The 26,892-nt window shown below is 42.9% G+C and overlaps 1 protein-coding gene across 8 annotated transcripts in view; it reads left to right on the top strand.

Annotated features, from left to right (window-relative positions):
- MATN4 (matrilin 4) overlaps positions 1-26,892 on the top strand; it is a 211,210-nt gene that overhangs the window by 75,401 nt on the left and 108,917 nt on the right. For 3 of the 8 annotated variants that reach the window (XM_086932302.1, XM_086932299.1, XM_086932300.1), the window contains 4 exons: positions 17,836-17,958; positions 19,861-19,983; positions 21,594-21,716; positions 23,329-23,451. The exons of 1 other annotated variant lie outside the window; for it this stretch is intronic. In XM_086932302.1, coding sequence (XP_086788428.1) covers positions 17,836-17,958; positions 19,861-19,983; positions 21,594-21,716; positions 23,329-23,451 — 492 coding nt within the window. The remainder of the gene's footprint in view (positions 1-17,835; positions 17,959-19,860; positions 19,984-21,593; positions 21,717-23,328; positions 23,452-26,892) is intronic. 4 more of the 8 variants (XM_086932305.1, XM_086932306.1, XM_086932301.1 and 1 more) reach the window with 3 other exon arrangements.

The raw sequence follows: 26,892 nt of genomic DNA, 5'->3' as shown, positions 1-26,892 counted from the left end.
CTGCTGAGCAGATTTCGATTTGATCTCTATCATCTGCTCTTAGCTGTACCAAGTGGAGCCCATAGAGGCCAAGTGTTGCCAGCTTGCGGCTGCGACAATAAGTCTCCGCAAGACTTGGCTCACTTTTTATTCCTCTGTTCTTATTACTCAAGTCCACGTAATATGTTTTTAAAACCGTTGCTTAAAAAGATGAACTTTATACAAATTAAGCCCGCACTTCTATACCTTCAAATGTTGCATGAAGACAGCACTTTTTTTATCTGTAAGTTTTTAAAAACAGCTCTAAAGTATAGATTAAGTATGGAAGGATGACTCCAAACTGAATTATGTTATAGATACAACTCCGTCTTGATTAAGTATATGCACATAGGACCACTGTATCATGCCTTTTTATTATTCGCTTAATACCTTTTCTCTTAAGACTAATGGAAGATACATTTCTTCCCTTTATGAATGAATTGTATATTATTGTATTTTGTGCTTTTATGACTGCTTTCCTGTCAGTCGAATAAAGAAACTTTGATTTGATTTGACACCAATTTTAGCAGAAAGCTAGCTCTTCGAATAGAAAGAGCCCTGCTTTGTAATGTGGTGTAAATCCATTCAGTAGCTTTAGAGTTATTAAACAAAAAAGATTTATAGATAATGAGGGCCAGGAATCCTAAGTTTATCCAACTGAGCAGCACCATTAAAAGCTCATGGAATCTTTAAACATCACTATCAAAAATAACTTTCAAATCCATAAGTAACATAAGGCCAGCATCTTCCTCCTCTTTTGTTTGCTGCTTCTGAGCAGATCAGTATTGGTCTACTTTTTTGTTTTTTATATTTAATATGTATTGGTTATTTTTGACTATTTGTAAGTCTGTGTGATGAAAGAATGTTGTGGAAACCTCTTCAAAATGGGGAAGGATCCGAAGAAGGGCATTGACTGGTCCTTGAAACAGTGTCAAGATCAGGTGCTTGACATCTTGGGGTTATTGGCTAAACATGTGTATGCTGTAGAGGAGGCTTATCTAAAGAATGATCTTTCTGAAAGAAGAAAGAATATCCTGATGGGGATAAACGCTAATTTGGGAGATTTAGCATTTAAGGAGTCAAGTGAAGAGGCGCTGGGCTTCTTTTTGGAGAAGGCATGGTGAGGTCCCTTTCAAAATATGTGCATACTTTCACTGGTCTTAATATGGCTCATTAGTCAATGTGTAGGGTCTTCAGCAACAATAGTTTTTATGGTCAGGCCAGTAGAAGAGAGCAAGCTACTGGCAGAGCTAATTTCAGAGCCCATTACCAAAACCAGGGAAGTGGTTTTGCAAGAGGACAAGGACATTTCTATTTATTTCCACAAAGAGGAAGAAACCGGGCATGTGGCGCTAGAGGAAGAGGCCAAAGCCATAACCAGAGTCAGAACCAGGGTGAGTATGAGGACGGGTATTCTTTCTATCCTGAAAAATGTAGAAGAAAGATTAAAGTATTTCAAAGAGAAATGGAGAGAGGTAACAAAGGATACTTGAGTACTGGAGTCTGTAGGAGGTTTTTGAGTAGAGTTCGATTCAATCCCTATTCAGGAGAAAGAGCCGCACAAGTTAGTATTTCAGGAATATTTATTGTTAATAGTAGAAAACGAGGTCTCTATGATGTTGGAGAAGAACGTAATTATTCAAGTGGAGGACACAAGAAAGGTTTTGTAAGTACTCATTTCCTAGTAGAAAAGAAGGATTAGGGATGGAGGCTAGCAATGAATCTGACAAATTTGAATCAAAATGTGACTTATCGTCATTTCAAGATGGAGGGTATTCATCTCTTGAGAGATGTTCTTCAGGAAGGAGATTGGTTTGTGAAGATGGATCTGAAGGATACTTATTTCACTATTCCTATAGCTGATGAAAATCAGAAGTTTCTTCAGTTCAGGTGGAAAGGTCAGTTGTTTCAGTTTCAGAACCTTCCATTTGGTCTTTCCTCTGCTTCATGGTGTTTCACCAAGGTGATGAGTTCAGTGGTATGATACTTAAAGGAGAGAGAAATAAGGATGATAATTTATCTAGATGTTATTTTGAATCAAGGACTTGTTGTTAAGGAACATTTGTTGTTTATGAGCACTTTGCAAAGTTTGGGTTTTCTAATAAATTTGGAGAAGTCAGTTCTGGAACCTGTAAAGAAGGTGGAGTTTCTGGGATTTGTAGTGGACACAGTTGCGTGTCAGTTGTGTCTTCTGGAGAAGAAGGTAAGCAAGATAAAGCAGGAGATTCAGAAAGTGATATTCGAGAGATACGGCAAGATTGATTGGTCTTTTGATTTTGTCAGTTCCGGCAATTTTTCCAGGACCACTTCAATACAGAGCGCTACAGCGTTTGAAAAAGTCAGGGTTGTCAAGAGGTTTGTGGAATGGAGACATGGTAGATGTTACTTTGGAGGCAAAGGAGGAATTGATTTGGTGGAGAGAGCATATGGATGCGTGGAATGGAAGGGCAATTTTTGGAGATTGCCCAAATTTTGTTTTGGAGACAGATACAAGCAACTTTGGTTGGGGCGCAGTTGGTATGGGAAAGGAATCCAGGGGCAATGGCAGTAGATGCACTCCAGCAGGATTGGAGAAGGCGGAGAGGTTATTCCTTTCTCCCGTTCTCTATGATTCAGAGAGTTCTGGTTCAGGTGAGAAAACAGAGATGCCAGTTAGTTTTGGTAATCCTTTTTGGAAGAGTCCCTTCTGTGATGGAGTTAGCAGTGCCAGAGCCCCTATGGATTTGAGCTTTCAGAGGTCTCTTGAGGAATTTGGAAGGAGAGGAGCATCCCTTGGTGGACTCAGGTTCACTCAGCCTTCTAGTTTGGAAGATGTAAGGGGTTCAAAAGCATTCTTATATCTTTCTGGAACGGCTGCAGAGGTATTGTTTGAGTCCTGGGCACCAGGGACAAGAAGAAGGTACAGAGGATCTTGGGAAGTTTGGACTCATTGGTGCATGGAAAGGGGGTTGGACCCCTTCGAAGCAACTGAAGTTCAGGTAGCTCATTTTTTGGCTGGACTGTTTTAGAAGATTATATCATATAGGACAGTGAATTGTTATAGATCAGCGATTTCTGCAAGGCAGTCTTTATGTCATGGTATGACTATTGGATGGAGTCCTCTAGTTTGTAGGGTTATGAAAAGGATTCGGGTAAAGGGACGACCTGAATCAAAATATAAGTCTTTATGGGATGTAGATTTGGTGGTTAAGTTAATTATGGCCTGACCAAGTAATACATTCTTGGATTCTAGGGAGTTATCATGGAAGTTAGATACTTTATTATTTATCTCCTTCAGGAGAGTTTCGAATGTCAAGGCTTTGGAAGTTTCCCATAGATTTTATCAACCAAATGGTGTTGTTTTTAAATTATGTAAAAGGACTAAGACAATGTCAAGTTCTGTATTTTATCCAGTTTTTGATGATTGTCCCAGTTTGTGTGTGGTTCGTTCTTTAGAGGTGTATGAAAACAGAATGTTGGAGAAAAGGGGAGATAGAGTAGATCAGGTTTTAATCTCTTATATAAAGTCGTTCAAGGATGTTTCCAATGCAACAATTGCTAGATGGGTTAAATGTTCCATGAAGGATGCTGGTGTTGATGTGTCTAAATTCACTGCACATGCTGTGCGTGAGGCTATGGCAAGTAGGATGAGCATGTTAGGTGGAAGATTAAAGGATATTATGAAGGCAGCTAACTGGTCTTCTGTATCTGTGTTCAGGAAGTTCTATTTTTAATCAGTGGAGCATTTTTCTAAATGTGTTTTAGAAAAGATTTGAAAATGCATAATGCTAGCCTCCTGTCTTGACATAACATTGTGATTCTAATAGGTTTACTGATTCTAGAATTGGGATTTTATTAAAGACAAGGAGGCTAGCAATATCTCTCCCACCCTTCTCTTGGGTGTGTATAGTTGTTTTAAATATTAGGAAATGTTACGTTGTTTTTTAGTTTAAAGCATTTAAGATTCTTTTTTTGCTTTTTAAATTTGATATTATGTCTTTTTTTGTAGAGAGTTAATTTTGGTTAATTCAACTTTTGGAATGTGAAGAGAGATGGAAGAAGCAAACGAAAACAGGAGGAAGATGGTGGCTTTATGTTACTTATGGAATTGAAAGTTATTTTTGATTGTGAAGTTTAAATATTCCATGTTTTTTTTAATGGTGCTGCTCAGAAGTGGGAAATACAAGTTTAATGCATAATGCTAGCCTCCTCGTCTTTAATAAAATCCCAAATCTATAATCAGTAAACCTATTAAAATCGCAATGGCTGTCAACACTTCAACCCGGAAGTGCTGGCAGCCATTTTGGGACTCGGATTCAGCTGAGCCACATGAAAAAAGCATTAAAAAAGACAAAGGAGCAGGATAGAAATACCCTGGTCCCTTCGTCTGATGGTGGGGTCCCTGCTCTGGTTTTTTATGTGCCCTCCTGGATGAGCCAGGTCCCAGGGGTGGATTTCTTTATATACTTGGGGGAGGGGGCATGTGTGGCCCCCTCCCCAGGCCATTTCCAGCCCTGGGGACCCCAAACCACAGGTCACAGCCTTGCCAAGATATTGGATGGGGTTCTACCTCCTGGAGTCATTACTGGCCCTCCGGGCCCCATCCCCCAAGGTTGGCCTCACTTATGTCCTGGGTTGCCCACTCCCAGGACCTAGAAGTTGTCCTGCTCGCCACTGTGTTTGCTCTCACTTGGCAGGATCAATTTTAAAGCTCTTGTCAAGCTAAACCAAACACTATATCTGCTCCAAGCGGTGGAGCATTAAAAATGCCCCCATCCACTGGGAGTGGATGAAAAAATTGCATACACCCACAGGAAGCAGTTTGTTTTGCTGCTCCCTGTGGGTGAGTGCAATGCCAGCTCAAGCTGGAGGCAGTAAGATGACTGGGGCCATGGGGGCATTGGGGCTCCCCCGCAGCCTCCAACAAAGAGGCACTGGGTGCCCTGGCTGGGTCTAAGGCACCCTCTATTTCCTGGCCAGGCCATCAGAGATGGGGTACCAGGGGCTAACATTGGCACAGAAAAGGGGGCTGTGTTCCCCCTTCATATAATGGCCAAACCCTTCAGTAATTATTAATAAAATTGGCCCCAGAGGATGGGGTCCTCAGGCCAATATTTGCCCAGGGAGGGGGCTGCATGCCCCCTCCCCTTCTAAATATGTCTAGGCCCCAGGAGAATGGATCCCCCCTGCCCGGATACCCATCTGTGGAGGGGGTGAGAACCCCTTCCCAATTTATAATAAAGCTGGGCCCTGAGAGATTGGGTCCCCAGGGTCAAAATACAGCCCTGTGAGGGGGGCAACATACCCACATACCCTAAAAAAATGGGGTCCCTGGAACCGAAATCAGCCTAGGGAAGGGGGGTGTGTGACCCCTTCCCAGGTTGGTTACTTTTAAGGTATTTGCCACAGGACCTGGCCCCAGGCAGGCCCTGCAACCTATTCCCCACCACGCACGGCCAAAGGCCTTGCGCAGCATGGGATTGACAGTACACTGGGGTTGATTGCAGTGCCTGGTCACAGGCCAGGCCCTGTGGCATACCCCCTGCCACTCACACCCAAAGGCTGTGCACGGATTGGGGATGGCTGCATTAAAAAGGGTTGGCCAGGCATGTGGCCAAATCCACCCCCCACTGTGCTAAAGAAAACCTTAGAAAATCACTGGAAAAAGTTAAAGGTTACAGGTAAAATATTGTTAGGGAATAGAATTTAAAAACCCTTAAACATTCACTATAAAAAACAAAGGTTATAGGGACGCTATAGTTAGGTCCACAATTTACTCACACAAACCATAGAAGTTCAGCAGTTATAGTTATCGTTTTATAAAGAAGGTATAACTCATGTCCTAAAGGAACTATAACTAACGCATTTGCTATGCACTGATAATAACCCCATATATTACATCACTCATGACATCTATAACATCACTGATAATATCAGAGCAACATTTTCTGTAAAATTATTGATGAGGAAACTGTGCATGGTCGGGGCATGAGCTATAGTTACCTTTAGGCACTAATTATAGTTTCTTGCATAACTCTAACTATAACTGCTGAATTTCTATGGTTTTGTGAATTAATGGAGCCATTTCTACTGGTAAAGTCAAATAGAGACTTGTGAATCAGACCCACAGTGTATATATTCACAAAACATACATTTACAGATGAAAAAATGTGCCTCTGATGTGCAATTGCACCTTCTTATTTTTTGTCGAGGAGAATGGATAATGAATGTTATATGTTTTATGATATTCAATGAGGATTTTGAATTGTAATGTTTCCATCTTTGCCAATGATAGAACATTAGTATGATTTAAATATGCATGTGTGTAGCAGGCAAGGTCAATTATGGATAATCATATCAAGCTATAATCAGCTCAGACAGACCAATTACAGCTGAAGTGGAGCGATATTTGTGAGCATAAATAAAAAACGTGATCGTGGACTGTTCATCCCCAACCAAAATTTAATTGGTGCCCAACAGCATGCTCTCACTTAATTAAATGATTAACCCCTTGGGCGCGGCCGCGATTCTGCGCCTGTGCGGCAGAATCACGAGTGGGCGGGTTTATGACAGCCCCCAGCCGTCATCAGCACACGCCCACCGTAGTGCATGACGGCTGGGGGCCGTCATCAGCATCGAAGGGGTTAATGTGCACTAGGGGGCATGGAAAGTGGATATAGAGAAGGAACTTTACCGATGTATATGGCCCGGGAGGAAATTCTGGAGTGTGAGTTTTCAGCTTGACTACTATGCATTTGTTTATCATCCACAGACCATTGGATGCTGTAGTCTATGCATGGAGTTATCTGTATCTCCAAACACAATACACTTCATTTCACTGCAAGAAATAATAAAAGATTATTTTAAAACGAAAGTCAATAAAATATATGCAGCCTAAAAATCCTCACTTTTAGTCTCAAAATAGTGAGACATACAGAACTAGTAGTACTATCTCAGACAATACTCTCTGTTATTAAGACAAATGTTCAGATGGAGTTTTTGTTCCTGTTCATGATCACCAGATACAGCCTGGTGGTCCCAAACAGAATACAAATGTCCCCCACCACACTCTGATCAAATGTTGGGGGTCAGGGCCATTTGTTTTTTTATTTTTCAAAAACAAACTCCCACTTAGGGAGATGGTTTTTGAAGAGCAAAAAAAACTTTGCGGAGCAGCCGCATTAAAAGGGGTGGAGGTTCCACAAAGCTTTAGTGCCCCCATAGGACCCATTGTGATGGCGGCTCTTCTGAAGGCATAGAGATCTCCAACAGGCAGGCAGACATCCCCAAATATGTTTGGATGGTTGGACACCTGCCAAACCCAAAATAAGGCTCAAAGTTTCTTCTAGCCAACAGTTCAATGATTGAGGGAATATTTTAAAATATTAGAAAACAAAATTAGATTATTTTCAAGATTTTCTCATCACATTTTGCAAGATCTGCTTCACTATTCCTAGAGCCTATGGTTCCGTTTTAATTGTTATAATTGTTATAACAAGATATTCTCGCCACAACTCATCTTGATAGGATTTCATGCTACTTTCATTTGTTAAATGTTGTTAATGTTTGTGTAATATTACATCCTAGCAGTGAGAACCTGTCACCGTCCATCATTCTTAAACTAACTGCTGCATTGTCATATTTTTGTTTATGTCAGTATGAAACAAGCTAAAATGTTCATGTGGGTTGCACCATCATTTACGTTTTGTTCTATTCATAAAAGAGCTATCTATATTTCTGCAATTTCTTTAGCTCCCAGTTTGAATTAACAATACTTACCAAGCTCCACATTTTTCAGTTTTAGGCTTATTGAAAAATACAATTAGTACCATCTCCCTTGTGCTTAGTAAGAAACAAAAGATATAAGGGTCATTCTTCTCGCTCTCTCTCTGATTTTTAAAGACTACAATTATCATCCATATGTAAAACTCTCTGGCCAAATCTTTTTCCTCTGAGTATGGCTTTATGACAAACTATAGAGGTATTTATTTTAATATACTACTCCAGACACATGAAAATTCCTAAATATAATTTGTACCATTTTAAAAATCTTTGCATTCCTCAGAGTCTTTGAAGACTAAGGGTAAGAACCGTATGCCAACAATGTTCAGAATTGTTTGTTCACATGCTAAACATTGCCATCACGGATCACACCCTTTTCGTAAATTATTCCCATATTCTATTGAGCTTCTAATTCTGATTCGGGGAAATAATATTTTAATGCCTACGACATCATAGAAACAGGATGTACCTGCACGCGTGATATTATTTTCAATACAACATTTTCTTTTCTCACCAAAAGTTGATGTATGTAACTAATGTTAAGGGCCTGTGGTTTTGACTCCCTATTGTGGATTGAATGCATTTTTATAAATTAATTTTCCCACCTGCTGTGAAATCATGAGTTTGCAGATGTAATACGTTGTGGTATGATTTTACATATTTATGTCAGTATGGTCCCTGCTGACGGTCTGTTTCTAGTTAACTGATACTTTTCACCCTGCTGGGTTCGTGCCTTTGAAAATGGGAAGGCGGGATTTTCGATCTCGCATTTGATTACTCTAGATCTAAATCCCCACTTAGGTCGACTGAATCTTTGTTGCCTGTCATAGAGTAAAAAGCAATCCACTACCAGGTTAAGCAAACCAATAATTGGCACGACTCTGAAGAACCACTTACCACGAATCAGTTTTAAAGTTTTATTATAAAGCCAAAGATAACTGAAGATACAAGCATCTCAATATAAGGTTCAAAAGGTATACTGGCACCAACACAAACATGAATTCTCTGAACGATCTTAGTCGACAGAAAAATACCACTAAAGCCAAATCAAAGATTAACAGGTTTGCAAGAATAGACACAAGATGTAACTTAAGCGTCATTTACAAAAAAAGAAAATATCAGGTTAGACTGTCCCTACACTAGACTAAGGGACATCCCTACTTAACAGAATCTTAACCTAAAAAGGTGTCAGCCGTGGTGACTTCCAAAGAAGTTCACTCACTCTTCTTAGTCTTTGGTGAAAATCTGTGCATTTCAGTCATGCCCTCTCTGCCTACCCATCCGCTCTCTAAGGGTCCTCAGGCCATCTGCTCTAACTCCACCCAGGGGTGCTGTCCCTAATACAAAAGTCATAATTACAGTTGAAACGCCCCTCAGAGACGCCCCTCACGTACACCTCTCACGTGGTTTCGGTTCTGGCTTTTTCCATACTGATACTCCTCTGGGCCTCTTGTTAGCATTGACCTTGCTTCCCAGACTTCTTCTCGGCTTGCCGGTACCCCCCAGGAAATTCCTGAAACCTCCTCCAGGCCTGTGCCTGTCTCCCAGGACAGAGCTCTATTCATCACGCTCTTGATTGGAACCCCCCTCGCACCTGCAAACAGACACCCATGGATTGGGCCCCAAATTCCAACCTCCAGCTATCTATTCAAGTCATAAAACTTCGAACAAAGTTGACAATTTATGCTTAACGAGACTCGATTTTAACTAATACGTGCAGATCAAAGAAGCGGCTCTATCTCTCCAGGCCTACTAAATTACTTGCAAAGGCCTGCACTCTGTGAACCTTTATTTCTTAAACTAAAACAATTTCTAACCTATTACACTCTGATTATATGAAACACTTCTATAAAACATAATTTTAACATATGATCAATTATTCTGAATAATATCAAATCCATCTTATGTGAAATGTAAAGGCACGTTTTCGTTCTTCATACATTGCCATGAGGCCTGCACATTTCTACGTTTAGCAGCATCACATTTTCTTCTGCAGCAGCCACATAACATGGAATCTAATAACACTCTAACATTTCTAAACACTACTACATTAGTTTCACACTCTACAATATGCTTTCTATATTGATTAAACATTCATGAGTATATGCATTTCTATATATTTTCGACACTTCTAAATGCTTTAACTAAATTCGTGCATCTAACTTGTGACTCTGGCGCACTTATACATTTTTCTCAGTTTGCGCTCTCTCAAAAACGTGTTAGTTGTGGTGGATTCTTACATTTCTTTACACGTTTCTGTAAATGTAACTGGACAAATGCCTCCCTTTAAATACATTTGCATAATTTCAGTGAAAATGACATGTGGCTTCGCTTTTGGAAACAATTTGAGGAATATCTAGCGTTTAGTGGGCTGTGCCTGGGCAGAAGAGAAATGTGCTCTGTTGCCTGAGTAAGCCATATTAAGAGATATCACCTGCCTAGTCGAAGTCCCTTGAGCGTGACTGTGGGGTCACCATGTCCACAGCACTCAGACAGCAAACTTTTTGGTTTTTCAAAAATAAACCCCCAAAGCAGGACATTGTTTTTGAAAAACAAAAACAAATCTCCCTCGCATGCTTGCGGTTTTCTCAGAGAGTGTGGAAATCAGTTATTCCTTTTCCTGAAAAAAGTGCATCAGAATGTCGACCAAAAAAGGGGGGGACAGCCTGAGGAACTTAGACCGATTACCCGATGTATGTTGGGCTTTCGGTCAATGGTTTCCACTGGCATTGCCAGCGGAGGCAGAGTCAGAGGAAACATAAATAATGACGAATAATAAACAGAGCTCACAAATCCCCTGGGCCTCATTTATGAAAAGTGACGCATCGCTGCGTGAAAACAGCGATGCGTCACTTTTCACTGCGCACTCCTTGCGACACCAATGATGCGTCATATTTAATGTATGACGCATCATGTCGCAAGGACTTACAGATACGTCAGTATTTCTGACGTATCTGTAAGCGCAAAAGTGATGCATTGCTGGAGTGTGTCACAAAAGTGACGCAACTCCAGCAATGCGTCCTTTCACATGGGGAAAGCCCCATGTGAAAGGGCTTGCGTCAGTCTTACGCCTGCTGTGAGGGAGGCGCAAGATTTTGACGCAACAGCATCCTAAAAGTGACGCAGTGAAATCTCATAGATTTCACTGCGTCACTATTACGAGGCTTTTTGCGGGGGAACGCCCCCTCTGCATACATTATACCTGACGCAGGTTTAATGTGGCGCAGGGGTTTAAAAAGTGACGCATCTGCCTAGATGCGTCACTTTTTAAATATGGCGCAACAAGGCGCATATTTTACGCCGCTGGTGCGTCACAAAAAGTGACGCACCGGCGGCGCAAAACTGACGCAAGGCCTCATAAATAAGGGCACAGGAGTTTACTAGGGAGGGGAATCCACCAAACTTTATATAAGGCCCAGTGAGTCTTGTGAATACTGCTTTGCCAATTTGCTTCATTCCACAGATGCACAGCATACCTCGTTGATCTCTTGGTGGCACGTTTCAGCCTAGTTTATATGTGCCTTGTATTATATTCTTGATTATGTCTCTGCTCACTAATTGCACAGGAACAAACATTTTGGTTGAAGGCCACATGCACTTAATTTCAATTAGTATGCCCTTTAAAATTACCCTAGGTCTCCTAATCAGCAATGTTTCCGGTTTCTGTGTAAAATCAACGGTCGTTTTCGATGATCCATTTCGAAATAATCAGCAAACCATGTTTCTGAATTTTATGCTTCAAGACTCATCAAAATGCATTGGTTCAAATTTACATCACAGTATTTGTGCTCTCCTTAGAAATGCAAAATATTTTGTTCGAATATTTCTATACACCCCTTGAATTTTAGTATTTTACCAAATTTCTATGGAAATGGAGGCAAATCAAGTTAGCTGTAATTTCTTTATCTTTGGCTGCTTAAAGCCACTCTTTCAAATATACCATTTCCTTCCTTTACACATAATGTGTATCCTGATGAATTAAAGTGTATTACATGTATATTTAACACCTGCGTGGGTTCCTACAGACAAATTATTCAAATAGACATTGCAAATATCCTCAAAATAATTTTTTATTTGGGGACTATGATGTAACGGGGATGCCTCCTTCCTGCCAGCTCATTGCCAGTTCCACCATAACTGCCTCGGTTGTAGCTGAAATGAATGGAAATGGGCTGTGATGCAGGTGGTTTTAAAGGGCTCAGAGGAAGGGCTAGGATCATGGGGGTGGAGTGGGGTAAGAGATGGGCCTATTGGCAGCCCATTGGGTCAGTTAAGAGGAGACAGTGACTACTGGTGGGTCAGTCACTGAAGAAACCCTCCTCATATTCCATTTATCAGTCCACATTCATCACTCGTTTGGGTTGATGAACTGTTACTCAAGACATATGAAGTTTCACCATTGCACCAGCTTACAGTCATTCCATCGGTCCAGCAGTCAAAAAGGTTTTCATATTGAGGAATTCACTTTTTCTCTTTTGTTGACGCAGGACTGGTATCACGAAGTAATGCAAACAAAAAGCAATTCATGGATCACTGCACCAATGGTGATTATTCACAGAAATTAGCACTTGGCGCTGACGCCATGTTCCTGCCATTGTTGCAGCTTTATTTGCTGTTTACAGTGCACTGGGCAGGCCCGGGGATCAATAAGCAGCCCTAGCAAAAATGCTCAAACCAGTCCAACTCCCTCCGTTTCCTCACACTAGCTCTCTTTTTCATCCATTCTCTCTCTCCATCTTGCTTCTCTCTCTCTCTCTCTCTCCCTCCCTCTCTCCCCACACCCCCCACTCCCTGCAAGGAGGTGGGGAACATGAGAGAGGCACCAGGAGAAGGCCTGGGCTTTCATAACCGGCCTCTATGAGCACAAATCCACCACGGAAATTCCCGGTGGAATATATTTCTTGTCCGTCGACTGTAAAGCACCAGCCCTGACTTCAGTCGTTGAGCTTAGAGCTTCCAGCAACCCTGCCTCAGTTGTTGAGCTAAGAGCCACCAGCCACCCTGTCTCAGTCATTGAGCTAAGAGCCACCAGCCACCCTGGCTGTCATTGAGCTAAGAGCCACCAGCCACCCTGGCTCAGTCGTTGATCTAAGAGCTTCCAGCAACCCTGGCTCAGTCGTTGAGCTAAGAGCCACCAGCCACCCTGGCTCAGTCGTTAAGCTAAGAGCCACCAGCAACCCTGGCTCAGTTGTTGAGCTAAGAGCCACCAGCAACCCTGTCTCAGTCGTTGAGCTTTGAGCCACCACCCTGGCTCAGTTGTTGAGCTAAGAGCCACCAGCAACCCTGTCCTAGTCATTGAGCTAAGAGCCACCAGCCACCCTAGCTCAGTCGTTGAGCTTAGAGCTTCCATCAACCCTGGCTCAGTCGTTGAGCTAAGAGCCACTAGCCACCCTGGCTCAGTCATTGAGTGAAGGGCTTCCAGCAACCCTGGCTCAGCCGTTGAGAGAAGAGCCACCAGCAACCCTGGCTTAGTCATTGAGCTCAAACCAGTCCAACTCCCTCCGTTTCCTCACACTAGCTCTCTTTTTCATCCATTCTCTCTCTCCATCTTGCTTCTCTCTCTCTCTCTCTCTCCCTCCCTCTCTCCCCACACCCCCCACTCCCTGCAAGGAGGTGGGGAACATGAGAGAGGCACCAGGAGAAGGCCTGGGCTTTCATAACCGGCCTCTATGAGCACAAATCCACCACGGAAATTCCCGGTGGAATATATTTCTTGTCCGTCGACTGTAAAGCACCAGCCCTGACTTCAGTCGTTGAGCTTAGAGCTTCCAGCAACCCTGCCTCAGTTGTTGAGCTAAGAGCCACCAGCCACCCTGTCTCAGTCATTGAGCTAAGAGCCACCAGCCACCCTGGCTCAGTCGTTGAGCGAAGGGCTTCCAGCAACCCTGGCTCTGCCGTTGAGCAAAAAGCCACCAGCAACCCTGGCTTAGTCATTGAGCTAAGAGCCACAAGCAACCCTGTCTCAGTCTTTGAGCTAAGAGCCACCAGCCACCCTAGCTCAGTCGTTGAGCTAAGAGCCACCAGCCACCCTGGCTGTCATTGAGCTAAGAGCCACCAGCCACCCTGGCTCAGTCGTTGATCTAAGAGCTTCCAGCAACCCTGGCTCAGTCGTTGAGCTAAGAGCCACCAGCCACCCTGGCTCAGTCGTTGAGCTAAGAGCCACCAGCAACCCTGGCTCAGTTGTTGAGCTAAGAGCCACCAGCAACCCTGTCTCAGTCGTTGAGCTTTGAGCCACCACCCTGGCTCAGTTGTTGAGCTAAGAGCCACCAGCAACCCTGTCCTAGTCATTGAGCTAAGAGCCACCAGCCACCCTAGCTCAGTCGTTGAGCTTAGAGCTTCCATCAACCCTGGCTCAGTCGTTGAGCTAAGAGCCACTAGCCACCCTGGCTCAGTCATTGAGCGAAGGGCTTCCAGCAACCCTGGCTCAGCCGTTGAGAGAAGAGCCACCAGCAACCCTGGCTTAGTCATTGAGCTCAAACCAGTCCAACTCCCTCCGTTTCCTCACACTAGCTCTCTTTTTCATCCATTCTCTCTCTCCATCTTGCTTCTCTCTCTCTCTCTCTCTCCCTCCCTCTCTCCCCACACCCCCCACTCCCTGCAAGGAGGTGGGGAACATGAGAGAGGCACCAGGAGAAGGCCTGGGCTTTCATAACCGGCCTCTATGAGCACAAATCCACCACGGAAATTCCCGGTGGAATATATTTCTTGTCCGTCGACTGTAAAGCACCAGCCCTGACTTCAGTCGTTGAGCTTAGAGCTTCCAGCAACCCTGCCTCAGTTGTTGAGCTAAGAGCCACCAGCCACCCTGTCTCAGTCATTGAGCTAAGAGCCACCAGCCACCCTGGCTCAGTCGTTGAGCGAAGGGCTTTCAGCAACCCTGGCTCTGCCGTTGAGCAAAAAGCCACCAGCAACCCTGGCTTAGTCATTGAGCTAAGAGCCACAAGCAACCCTGTCTCAGTCTTTGAGCTAAGAGCCACCAGCCACCCTAGCTCAGTCGTTGAGCTAAGAGCCACCAGCCACCCTGGCTGTCATTGAGCTAAGAGCCACCAGCCACCCTGGCTCAGTCGTTGATCTAAGAGCTTCCAGCAACCCTGGCTCAGTCGTTGAGCTAAGAGCCACCAGCCACCCTGGCTCAGTCGTTGAGCTAAGAGCCACCAGCAACCCTGGCTCAGTTGTTGAGCTAAGAGCCACCAGCAACCCTGTCTCAGTCGTTGAGCTTTGAGCCACCACCCTGGCTCAGTTGTTGAGCTAAGAGCCACCAGCAACCCTGTCCTAGTCATTGAGCTAAGAGCCACCAGCCACCCTAGCTCAGTCGTTGAGCTTAGAGCTTCCATCAACCCTGGCTCAGTCGTTGAGCTAAGAGCCACTAGCCACCCTGGCTCAGTCATTGAGCGAAGGGCTTCCAGCAACCCTGGCTCAGCCGTTGAGAGAAGAGCCACCAGCAACCCTGGCTTAGTCATTGAGCTCAAACCAGTCCAACTCCCTCCGTTTCCTCACACTAGCTCTCTTTTTCATCCATTCTCTCTCTCCATCTTGCTTCTCTCTCTCTCTCTCTCTCCCTCCCTCTCTCCCCACACCCCCCACTCCCTGCAAGGAGGTGGGGAACATGAGAGAGGCACCAGGAGAAGGCCTGGGCTTTCATAACCGGCCTCTATGAGCACAAATCCACCACGGAAATTCCCGGTGGAATATATTTCTTGTCCGTCGACTGTAAAGCACCAGCCCTGACTTCAGTCGTTGAGCTTAGAGCTTCCAGCAACCCTGCCTCAGTTGTTGAGCTAAGAGCCACCAGCCACCCTGTCTTAGTCATTGAGCTAAGAGCCACCAGCCACCCTGGCTCAGTCGTTGAGCGAAGGGCTTCCAGCAACCCTGGCTCTGCCGTTGAGCAAAAAGCCACCAGCAACCCTGGCTTAGTCATTGAGCTAAGAGCCACAAGCAACCCTGTCTCAGTCTTTGAGCTAAGAGCCACCAGCCACCCTAGCTCAGTCGTTGAGCTAAGAGCCACCAGCCACCCTGGCTGTCATTGAGCTAAGAGCCACCAGCCACCCTGGCTCAGTCGTTGATCTAAGAGCTTCCAGCAACCCTGGCTCAGTCGTTGAGCTAAGAGCCACCAGCCACCCTGGCTCAGTCGTTGAGCTAAGAGCTTCCAGCAACCCTGGCTCAGTCGTTGAGCTAAGAGCCACCAGCAACCCTGGCTCAGTTGTTGAGCTAAGAGCCACCAGCAACCCTGTCTCAGTCGTTGAGCTTTGAGCCACCACCCTGGCTCAGTTGTTGAGCTAAGAGCCACCAGCAACCCTGTCCTAGTCATTGAGCTAAGAGCCACCAGCCACCCTAGCTCAGTCGTTGAGCTTAGAGCTTCCATCAACCCTGGCTCAGTCGTTGAGCTAAGAGCCACCAGCCACCCTGGCTCAGTCATTGAGCGAAGGGCTTCCAGCAACCCTGGCTCAGCCGTTGAGAGAAGAGCCACCAGCAACCCTGGCTTAGTCATTGAGCTAAGAGCCACCAGCAACCCTGGCTCAGTCGTTGAGCTAAGAGCCACCAGACACCCTGTCTCAGTTGTTGAGCTAAGAGCCACCAGCCACCCTGGCTCAGTCGTTGAGCTAAGAGCTTCCAGCAACCCTGGCTCAGTCGTTGAGCTAAGAGCCACCACCCACCCTGGCTCAGTCTCTGAGCTAAGAGCTTCCAGCAACCCTGGCTCAGTTATTGAGCTAAGAGCCACCAGCCACCCTGGCTCAGTCGTTGAGCGAAGGGCTTCCAGGAACCCTGGCTCAGTCGTTGAGCTAAGAGCCACCAGCAACCCTGGCTCAGTCATTGAGCTAAGAGCCACCAGCAACCCTGGCTCAGTCGTTGAGCTAAGAGACACCAGCCACCCTGGCTCAGTTGTTGAGCTAAGAGCCACCAGCCACCCTGGCTCAGTCGTTGAGGGAAGGGCTTCCAGCAACCCTGGCTCAGTCGTTGAGCTAAGAGCCACCAGCAACCCTGGCTCAGTCATTGAGCTAAGAGCCACCAACAACCCTGACTCAGTCGTTGAGCTAAGAGCCACCAGCTACCCTGACTCATTCATTGAGCTAAGAGCCACCAGCAACCCTGTCTCAGTCGTTGAGCTAAGAGCTTCCAGCAACCCTGGCTCAGTCGTTGAGCTAAGAGTCAACAGCAACCCTAGCTCAGTCTTTGAGCTAAGAGCCACCAGCCACCCTGGCGCAGTCGTTGAGCTAAGAGCCACCAGCAACCCTGGCTCAGTTGTTGAGCTAAGAGCTTCCAGCAACCCTGGCTCAGTCATTGAGCTAAGTGCCACTCCCCTGACTGAGGGGCGGTTCTGGCTCCAGTGTCAGCCAAACTGTTGATGATTGGCTGGTGCTAGAAACCAGTCAACATGTAACAGCCCTCACTGCTTTGGTGCAATGGCCCACACTGCAGCAAGAAAAGAGGCATCATTCTTGAGACATTGAACTAGCCTGTCTCAGCCCACGAGCCTGCCTCTGGAGCAGCATTTAAGGGAGACCAGGGGAGCACCAAATCAGTGTCACTAAGTGATCCTCAGATGATTCGAATTTAGTTTTTGCAGTATCACAGCATACAAGAGTGCTGCTGAGACCTAAGAAACCAGCCTTATAACTGCTGATAGGTATCCTTGGCAGTCAGATAACAGTGGCAACTAGGGTACCTTTATAGCCTGCAAGACACAGCATAACATAACATTGCATTTGTACAATTTTCCACTCACCCATGTTGACATCAGTTCAATTACAATTACACCGACTCGACAACAGATCAAGAATCTCTTCCCCATAAAAAAATGACAGATCTATTGCTTTATCAAACTTTGATGTTTTATCCAGAAATTTCTATGCGACATGCATATTTTTCATTGTCAACAAACTAATTCGCATAAGATATATACAACTGGCGTGCGGGGTCTTTTTATTTCCTTTTTAAATATAAATATTAATCTGTTAGTACTTGGTAAAATTTATTATTACAAATAATGGGGTGGATATATTTCAAACGGGAATGAAAGGTCGAGTGACGAGCTGTGTACATAATTGTGTTTTTCAGAAGTAGATATGTGCACTGAAATGGATCACGGTTGCGACCACACCTGCGTCAATGTGCCAGACTCATATTATTGTGAATGCAACGCAGGATACCGACTTGCTGAAGACGGAAAAACATGCTCTCGTAAGATGACTTCCTTTAGATGTGATCCTTTCTGAATATTAGGACGGTAACTGACCAATATGTCCCCGAACGTTCCTATTAGACCATCAAAGACCCCTCTAGAAAATCAATCCCATTTTCCACACAATGTGCTGTTTCTACTCGCATGTGCATGCCACAATTTTATTTGCAAGAGGAAAAATGTACAATGCAAACACACTTTCTTTTGCCGTGTATGTTCTCCAAATTTACAATGCAAACATTTTCTTTTGCACTATATGTTCTCCTTGGGTCATACACTTAAATTGTTTTGTAAACAAAAATTATTTTGCTTAGATACATTTTGCTGAAAATATATTTGCCAGAAAATCTTCGATATTACTATGATTTCAATTTGTGTTTCAATTTCCATGAAAATAAAAATTCATAGTCATTTTGTGCCTAAAACCTCTTCCCTAATTATTATTATTATTATTATTATTATTATTATGCGTTCTTATATAGCGCTCGACTTACCCGGAGGCATCTCGGCGCTTGCCTTGGGAACCCGTCCTGGCTTTTTTCCCTGTGAGATACCCGTACTGGGCACCCCCAAGGTGAAAGCCTGGCATCCAACCGCGGGGGGGCCGTGGTGGAGATTAAGCAAGCTAATGCCCAGAGCTGCAGAGTGTGAACCCGTGATTCGAGTAGGCACCGAAACGAGAATTATCGAGTCCGTGGATATTTTGGGCTCAAGACCCTGCCGCGTCGGGAATTGAACCCTGGTCCCGGGTCTGACCTCTGCTTCAGGGTCTGCCTGCTCTAACCCTAAGAAAGCCTATCTCCTTTCTATACCACTTCCGATCCACACACTTATTCGAAAGCTCTCTAAACGGGGAAACAACCCTTTTATTCACATACAAGGATCATGGCGCATCTTCATGTAGGACCAACAACCATTGTTACTACATAAGCACGAACGAGATAGACACTGTTAACTAAAAGCATAATGGTGTCTTGTGCCTCCGCTTCTCCACCATCCTTTTTTTAACAATGTTAACAAATAGTTAACATAAGTAGTAAAGTTTAGAGGCCCGCTAATTTATCAGTTTCAGATTTTTTGATTTTTTGGTGATAGCACTAGATGGGAAGAATGTTTGTACATATGTAAGTGGTGGAAGTAGAACAGTAAAACAATCCAACCCAGTATTAGCAGTGCGACAAAGAAACGTCACATTATAATAATACAAACAGCAATATATTAATAGCAACAACAAACAGTAGAGGAACACAACACAAAATGAAACAAGACTACCACAAGAAATATAGACCCTTCATACGACTCACAAACAAAATACAATACTTTAACACAATACAACACTAAAACACAGTAAACAACAAAGCAAACAACACCATAGCACAACAATGCCCTTGTGCTGTAAATTTGTGGTATTTCATTGTATCATGTTGTGTAAGTTTTGCTTTTGTGGTGTGAGGTATTTTTTTATTGTGTTGTCTTGTGGTTGTATTTTTGGTGTATTTTATTGTGTTTTATATGTTGTTGTTTATTAGTATTTGTCGGTTTGTAGTACAATGCTGTGCTGCTGCATTGGTGTTGGCTAGTGTATTGTTATAGTTTTGTATTGTGATTGTCTAGTTGTTGTGTTGTCTTCCCTGTTGGATATTTGTTATGTTTTACTCTTAGGTTTTGTTGTGTTTTTGTTTTGTTGTCACTTTTTGTGGGATGTTTCTTTGTGCTACTTTTGTGTTGCATTGTGGTGTTGTCTTTTTGGTAATGTTATAGTGTCTTATTAACACATGCCATTGTGTTATGTTTTGTTGTTGAGTGTTTTTGTGTTGTCGTTTTGTTTAGGTTGTGTTGCATAATTGAATTGTGCATACTGTAGATTGACGGCTACTTTCTACATACTTGTTTTCTTTTAGTCATAGATATGTGTGCTGAAATGGATCATGGCTGTGAACACATCTGCATCAGTGAGCCAGGATCCTATCATTGTGAATGCAAACGACATTACAGGCTCAATGAAGATGGAAAATCATGCTCTCGTAAGATTACTTGATTTAGTGTGCACTATGTTTACTAGAAGGTACCACACATTTGTGCAAACTGGCAGCAAATATGACATTTTCTGAATACTTGGAGTGGTTTTGTCGATCCTCTAGTGATACTTGCATTTATGCTGACAGTGTTATATTGGGGCTCCGCAGTTGCTAATAGTCTGAAGAATAAGTAGCCAATATTACTGAAATCTGAGATCTCAGTTTGGATTGACATGCCTCCAAATTCATTGAAACAAGGCAGAATTAATCTATGTAGTTAATTCTCTCAGAGGCAAGTTGTGTTTGTGGAGTTCTGTTGCAAATTGTGTAGATATATTGAGTCTTGGACACACCTACTAGTCCTGTTACTAGGTTGTTGTTACACGTATTCTATTCTTTGAGAAGAGTGGCACAGGGTGAAGTAAAAGTAGCATTATTACATTGAGATTATTGTTTTGGGGAGACAGAGGCAAAACATGAATGAAGTTAAGTTGCATTTCTGAGCTCAATATGGTGTGACCCACATAAATTGATCTTTCTTAAGGTAGAAATTTGCCTATTTTTATAGATGTCATTCATAGAGTCTGTAGAGGACATAGTGGAATAGGAGCATTAGATTTTGTGTTTAGTAGGCACGTTATTAGAGATGGCATGCACCTTGATTTTCAAGGATAGCATAGAACAACCATTTCAACTAGTAAGCAAAGCCATTCATAAACGTAATTGTTCGGCACTGGTACATGTTCTCGATGGTAAAAAGACAGTACTAGGAGCATACACTTTACCACTATATCAGGAACATGGATTTCTGGTGATAGCACTAGATGGGAAGAATGTTTGTACATATGTAAGAGGTGGAAGTAGAACAGTAAAACAATCCAAACCAGTATTAGCAGTGCGACAAATAAACATCACATTATAATAATACAAACAGCAATACATTAATAGCAACAACACACAGTAGAGGAACACAACACAAAATGAAACAAGACTACCACAAGAAATATAGACCCTTCATACGACTCACAAACAAAATACAATACAATACAACACTAAAACAAAGTAAACAACAAAGCAAACAACCCCATAGCACAACAATGCCCTTGTGCTGTAAATTTGTGGTATTTCATTGTATCATGTTGTGTAAGTTTTGCTTTTGTGTTGTGAGGTATTTCTCTATTGTGTTGTCCTGTGGTTGTATTTTTGGTGTGTTTTATTGTGTTTTATATGTTGTTGTTTATTAGTATTTGTGGGTTTGTAGTACAATGCTGTGCTGCTGCATTGGTGTTGGCTAGTGTATTTTTATAGTTTTGTATTGTGATTGTCTAGTTGTTGTGTTGTCTTCCCTGTTGGATATTTGTTATGTTTTACTCTTAGGTTTTGTTGTGTTTTTGTTTTGTTGTCACTTTTTGTGGGATGTTTCTTTGTGCTACTTTTGTGTTGCATTGTGGTGTTGCCTTTTTGGTAATGTTATAGTGTCTTATTAACACATGCCATTTTGTTATGTTTTGTTGTTGAGTGTTTTTGTGTTGTCGTTTTGTTTAGGTTGTGTTGCATAATTGAATTGTGCATACTGTAGATTGACGGCTACTTTCTACATACTTGTTTTCTTTTAGTCATAGATATGTGTGCTGAAATGGATCATGGCTGTGAACACATCTGCATCAGTGAGCCAGGATCCTATCATTGTGAATGCAAACCACATTACAGGCTCAATGAAGATGGAAAATCATGCTCTCGTAAGATTACTTGATTTAGTGTGCACTATGTTTACTAGAAGGTACCACACATTTGTGCAAACTGGCAGCAAATATGAAATTTTCTGAATACTTGGAGTGGTTTTGTCGATCCTCTAGTGATACTTGCATTTATGGTGACAGTGTTATATTGGGGCTCCGCAGTTGCTAATAGTCTGAAGAATAAGTAGCCAATATTACTGAAATCTGAGATCTCAGTTTAGATTGACATGCCTCCAAATTCATTGAAACAAGGCAGAATTAATCTATGTAGTTAATTCTCTCAGAGGCAAGATGTGTTTGTGGTGTTCTGTTGCAAATTGTGTAGATATATTGAGTCTTGGACACACCTACTAGTCCTGTTACTAGGTTGTTGTTACACGTATTCTATTCTTTGAGAAGAGTGGCACAGGGTGAAGTAAAAGTAGCATTATTACATTGAGATTATTGTTTTGGGGAGACAGAGGCAAAACATGAATGATGTTAAGTTGCATTTCTGAGCTCAATATGGTGTGAACCACATAAATTGATCTTTCTTAAGGTAGAAATTTGCCTATTTTTATAGACGTCATTCATGGAGTCTGTAGAGGACATAGTTGAATAGGAGCATTAGATTTTGTGTTTAGTAGGCACGTTATTAGAGATGGCATGCGCCTTGATTTTCAAGGATAGCATAGAACAACCATTTCAACTAGTAAGCAAAGCCATTCATAAATGTAATTGTTCAGCACTTGTACATGTTCTCGATGGTAAAAAGACAGTATTAGGAGCATACACTTTTTACCACTATATCAGGAACATGGATTTCTGGTGATAGCACTAGATGGGAAGAATGTTTGTACATATGTAAGTGGTGGAAGTAGAACAGTAAAACAATCCAAACCAGTATTAGCAGTGCGACAAATAAACATCACATTATAATAATACAAACAGCAATAAATTAATAGCAACAACACACAGTAGAGGAACACAACACAAAATGAAACAAGACTACCACAAGAAATATAGACCCTTCATACGACTCACAAACAAAATACAATACAATACAACACTAAAACACAGTAAACAACAAAGCAAACAACACCATAGCACAACAATGCCCTTGTGCTGTACATTTGTGGTATTTCATTGTATCATGTTGTGTAAGTTTTGCTTTTGTGGTGTGAGGTATTTCTTTATTGTGTTGTCCTGTGGTTGTATTTTTGGTGTGTTTTATTGTGTTTTATATGTTGTTGTTTATTAGCATTTGTGGGTTTGTAGTACAATGCTGTGCTGCTGCATTGGTGTTGGCTAGTGTATTTTTATAGTTTTGTATTGTGATTGTCTAGTTGTTGTGTTGTCTTCCCTGTTGGATATTTGTTATGTTTTACTCTTAGGTTTTGTTGTGTTTTTGTTTTGTTGTCACTTTTTGTGGGATGTTTCTTTGTGCTACTTTTGTGTTGCATTGTGGTGTTGTCTTTTTGGTAATGTTATAGTGTCTTATTAACACATGCCATTGTGTTATGTGTTGTTGTTGAGTGTTTTTGTGTTGTCGTTTTGTGTAGGTTGTGTTGCATAATTGTATTGTGCATACTGTAGATTGGCGGCTACTTTCTACATACTTGTTTTCTTTTAGTCATAGATATGTGTGCTGAAATGGATCATGGCTGTGAACACATCTGCATCAGTGAGCCAGGATCTTATCATTGTGAATGCAAACCACATTACAGGCTCAATGAAGATGGAAAATCATGCTCTCGTAAGATTACTTGATTTAGTGCGCACTATGTTTACTAGAAGGTACCACACATTTGTGCAAACTGGCAGCAAATATGAAATTTTCTGAATACTTGGAGTGGTTTTGTCGATCCTCTAGTGATACTTGCATTTATGGTGACAGTGTTATATTGGGGCTCCGCAGTTGCTAATAGTCTCAAGAATAAGTAGCCAATATTACTGAAATCTGAGATCTCAGTTTGGATGGACATGCCTCCAACTTCATTGAAACAAGGCAGAATTAATCTATGTAGTTAATTCTCTCATAGGCAAGATGTGTTTGTGGTGTTCTGTTGTAAATTGTGTAGATATATTGAGTCTTGTACACACCTACTAGTCCTGTTACTAGGTTGTTGTTACACGTATTCTATTCTTTGAGAAGAGTGGCACAGGGTGAAGTAAAAGAATGATATTGTTGTTTTATATGCTATGGAAAATGTTCTAGAGTACTCAAGATAAGACTGGCACTTCACAATCACTTCCTCAAAACAATCCTTTTTTTTAAAAAACGAAAAATGATTATTGTCAAAGGGGAGAATCATTAAACGTTAGACATTAATAATATAGCATTTCAAAAATACATTGAATTTACATATAAATCAAGTGGTTAATAGTACCAAATAAAGGCATATTGCTACAATAAGCACAAAAACCCCCATAAGAAATAAAAAACATCAACAAAGAAACAAAGTCTTTATCATTGCATTCATGTTTCTTAATTGTACCATACTTTTATTTAACCTGGAATGCATGTGCTTCAAATGATGAAAGTGTTGCCGATAGACAGCCCCATACCACTCGATCGAATGCCTTTTCAGCATCTAGAAAGAATATCTACCTATTAAACGCACACTTTCTTGCTATACCAAAAGCCATGATTGCAGTATTAAAATTGGCCATGGTGTCCCTGCCCAAGATAAAACCATGTTGTTGACTCAACACTAATCCTGGCATCAGAGGTGCCAACTGATTTGCCAAAACGTTAGCAAAAATATGGGCATCTGTATTTATGATGGATATAGAATGATAAGAACTATATTCCTCAGGTGGCTTGTCCTTTTTTATTAAGAAAACAATATTTGTTGTATTCCATGAAACAAGCACTTCTCCACTGTCCCCTATACATTGTATACCATTGCTCAGTGGTGCCACTATGATGCTCTTGAAGACTTTATAGAACTCAATTGGTATTGAGTTACCCCTGCTGCAATACAAGAGGGTAGCGTAGTCAGGTTTCAAGGATTACTCCATGCAGGATTTCTAGATTAAGGGACGCAGTCTGTTCTTCAATAAACCCACGGGAGGTTGCACTCTTTTAAGTATTTAGACAGATCTTCTTTATTAAGTAAATCGGTTTATGCATAGAGTGTTTGGTAAAACTGGGAATATTGTTCAACTATTAAATTTGGATGCGTATGTAACGAGCCATCCTCCCCTTTTATAACCTTGATTTGATTCTTAGCTTTATTATCAGCAAGCTGATGTGCCAGCACTTTCCCGACCTGTTCCCCATATTTGTACTGACAAGACCAATGCTTGTTATAGGTAGCAGTGGTCTTTTCTTTCAGCATCCTACCCAGGGATGAGCGTTTATCTATCAGTGAAATATACAGCTGTTCCTGGTTTTGGCCCCTGTGTCAGATTTCCTCTGTGTGGTGGAAATCTAATGTGTCAATGCTTGACAAGTAGCTCTCTTGATAGCTTCCTTATTGCTGTGACATATATTGTTGGGAAATACCTCTTATATAGACCTTCATTGTGTCCCTACTATAAAAGGGGAGGCAGTACCCACATTGTGCTACAAAAATTCAATATTTTTTTTTGAATGAACAAGACAAACTCACTGTCTGTCAGTAAAGACAGCGGGAATGAAAAATGCTGATTTGTCTGCTACCTTGGGCTGGAAGGAAAGCAAGATGGGATTATGGTCAGAGGTTCTACTAGGGCAGGCTTCTGTATCTGCAGATAGCAGTATTTTATCTGTGACAAAGGTCATATCGATCCTTGAATACTGAGTCTGCTCAAGAATTGAGCCCCTTATTTTCACAATTCTTAAAGTAGCACCCCGTTAGTAGAATAAATGCCATAATTCATAATACACTTAAAACCCCCCATGCTTTAAAGCTGCCCCTGCCAGTCCAATAGCTCTAACATTAACCAATCAAATACTCTGGGATCATCAACATTGGGTCCTTATATAGTGTAAAACACATATTTTATACCCTTAATTTCAAGCTGCGCAATTGCCCATCTGCCTCGATGATCGGCAGAAAAGTTAGGAGCTTTTCACTCAAATAGTTTGTTCGATAGGATAGCTACTCCTCTTATAGAGACACTCTGAGTTGTGCAGACAATTGTTTGGTAGCCTAACCCCCGGCGCCCTGCTCTGCTCCCCCCTCCATTTTGTTTTTGTTGTTGTTGTGCTCCGTGTGCGTTCCCTTGAGCCCGCCTCGCCTCCCAGCTGAGCCGCCCTCGCCCCTCCCCCTTTCCACTATCCATATATGACCATCGCGTTTGCGCGCAGCGTTCACGCGCAGCGATCGCGCCCCATCCGCGCCGAAGGTGCGCCAAAGGTAAGCCCGTCTACGCCCGTCCGCGCCTGGACCGCGCCCAGCGCCAGACCCCCTGGTCCCCGTAATGCCCAGCCAACTCGCATCACTTACGATGCCACCACCCTCCTAGCCCTTAACCCCGGCCGCTCCCCCAACTGCGTCCAAGCCGCTCCTGGACACACCCATGGACCCTTCTCTTGCAACTCCTGCAAGTTCGACGGCACCAAGAACAACTCCTCATCCACTAACACCTACCAGAGATCTGACACCAACCACCTTAAATGCATTCTGCTCAACACCCGCTCGGTCCACAGGCACGCCATCGACCTCTGGAATCTACTAGACACCTTTTCACCGGACGTCGCCTTCCTAACAGAAACTTGGATGAATGCTTCTTCTGCCCCTGACATCACCATTGCCATTCCGGAAGGATACAAGATCATCCGAAAGGACCGCATCAAGCATACTGGAGGAGGCATCGCTATCGTCCATAAGAACTCCATCCGCATCTCAACCAGCTCAGACGTCAACCTCGCTAGCGCCGAACACCTTCACTTCCAGATCCACACCGACCCCAAGACCACACTCAGAGGCACCCTCCTCTACCGGCCTCCAGGACCCCGCGCACAATTCAGTGAAGACATCACTGACTTCATCACCCCACACGCCCTCCCCTCCAAGGAATACATTCTATTGGGAGACCTCAACTTTCACCTGGAAAAGAGCAACGACATCAACGCCACCTCCCTTCTGGACTATCTCGCCAACCTCGGACTCAAACAACTCGTCACTACCCCCACCCACATTGCAGGTCACACTCTTGACCCTATCTTCACCTCCAGCAAATATGTCTCATTCAGTCACACCACAGC

Source organism: Lissotriton vulgaris, chromosome 7 (assembly GCF_964263255.1).
Source record: "Lissotriton vulgaris chromosome 7, aLisVul1.2, whole genome shotgun sequence".
Lineage (NCBI taxonomy): Eukaryota > Metazoa > Chordata > Amphibia > Caudata > Salamandridae > Lissotriton > Lissotriton vulgaris.
Note: the sequence above shows the minus strand (reverse complement) of the source record. Positions and strands in the feature narration are given on the sequence as shown.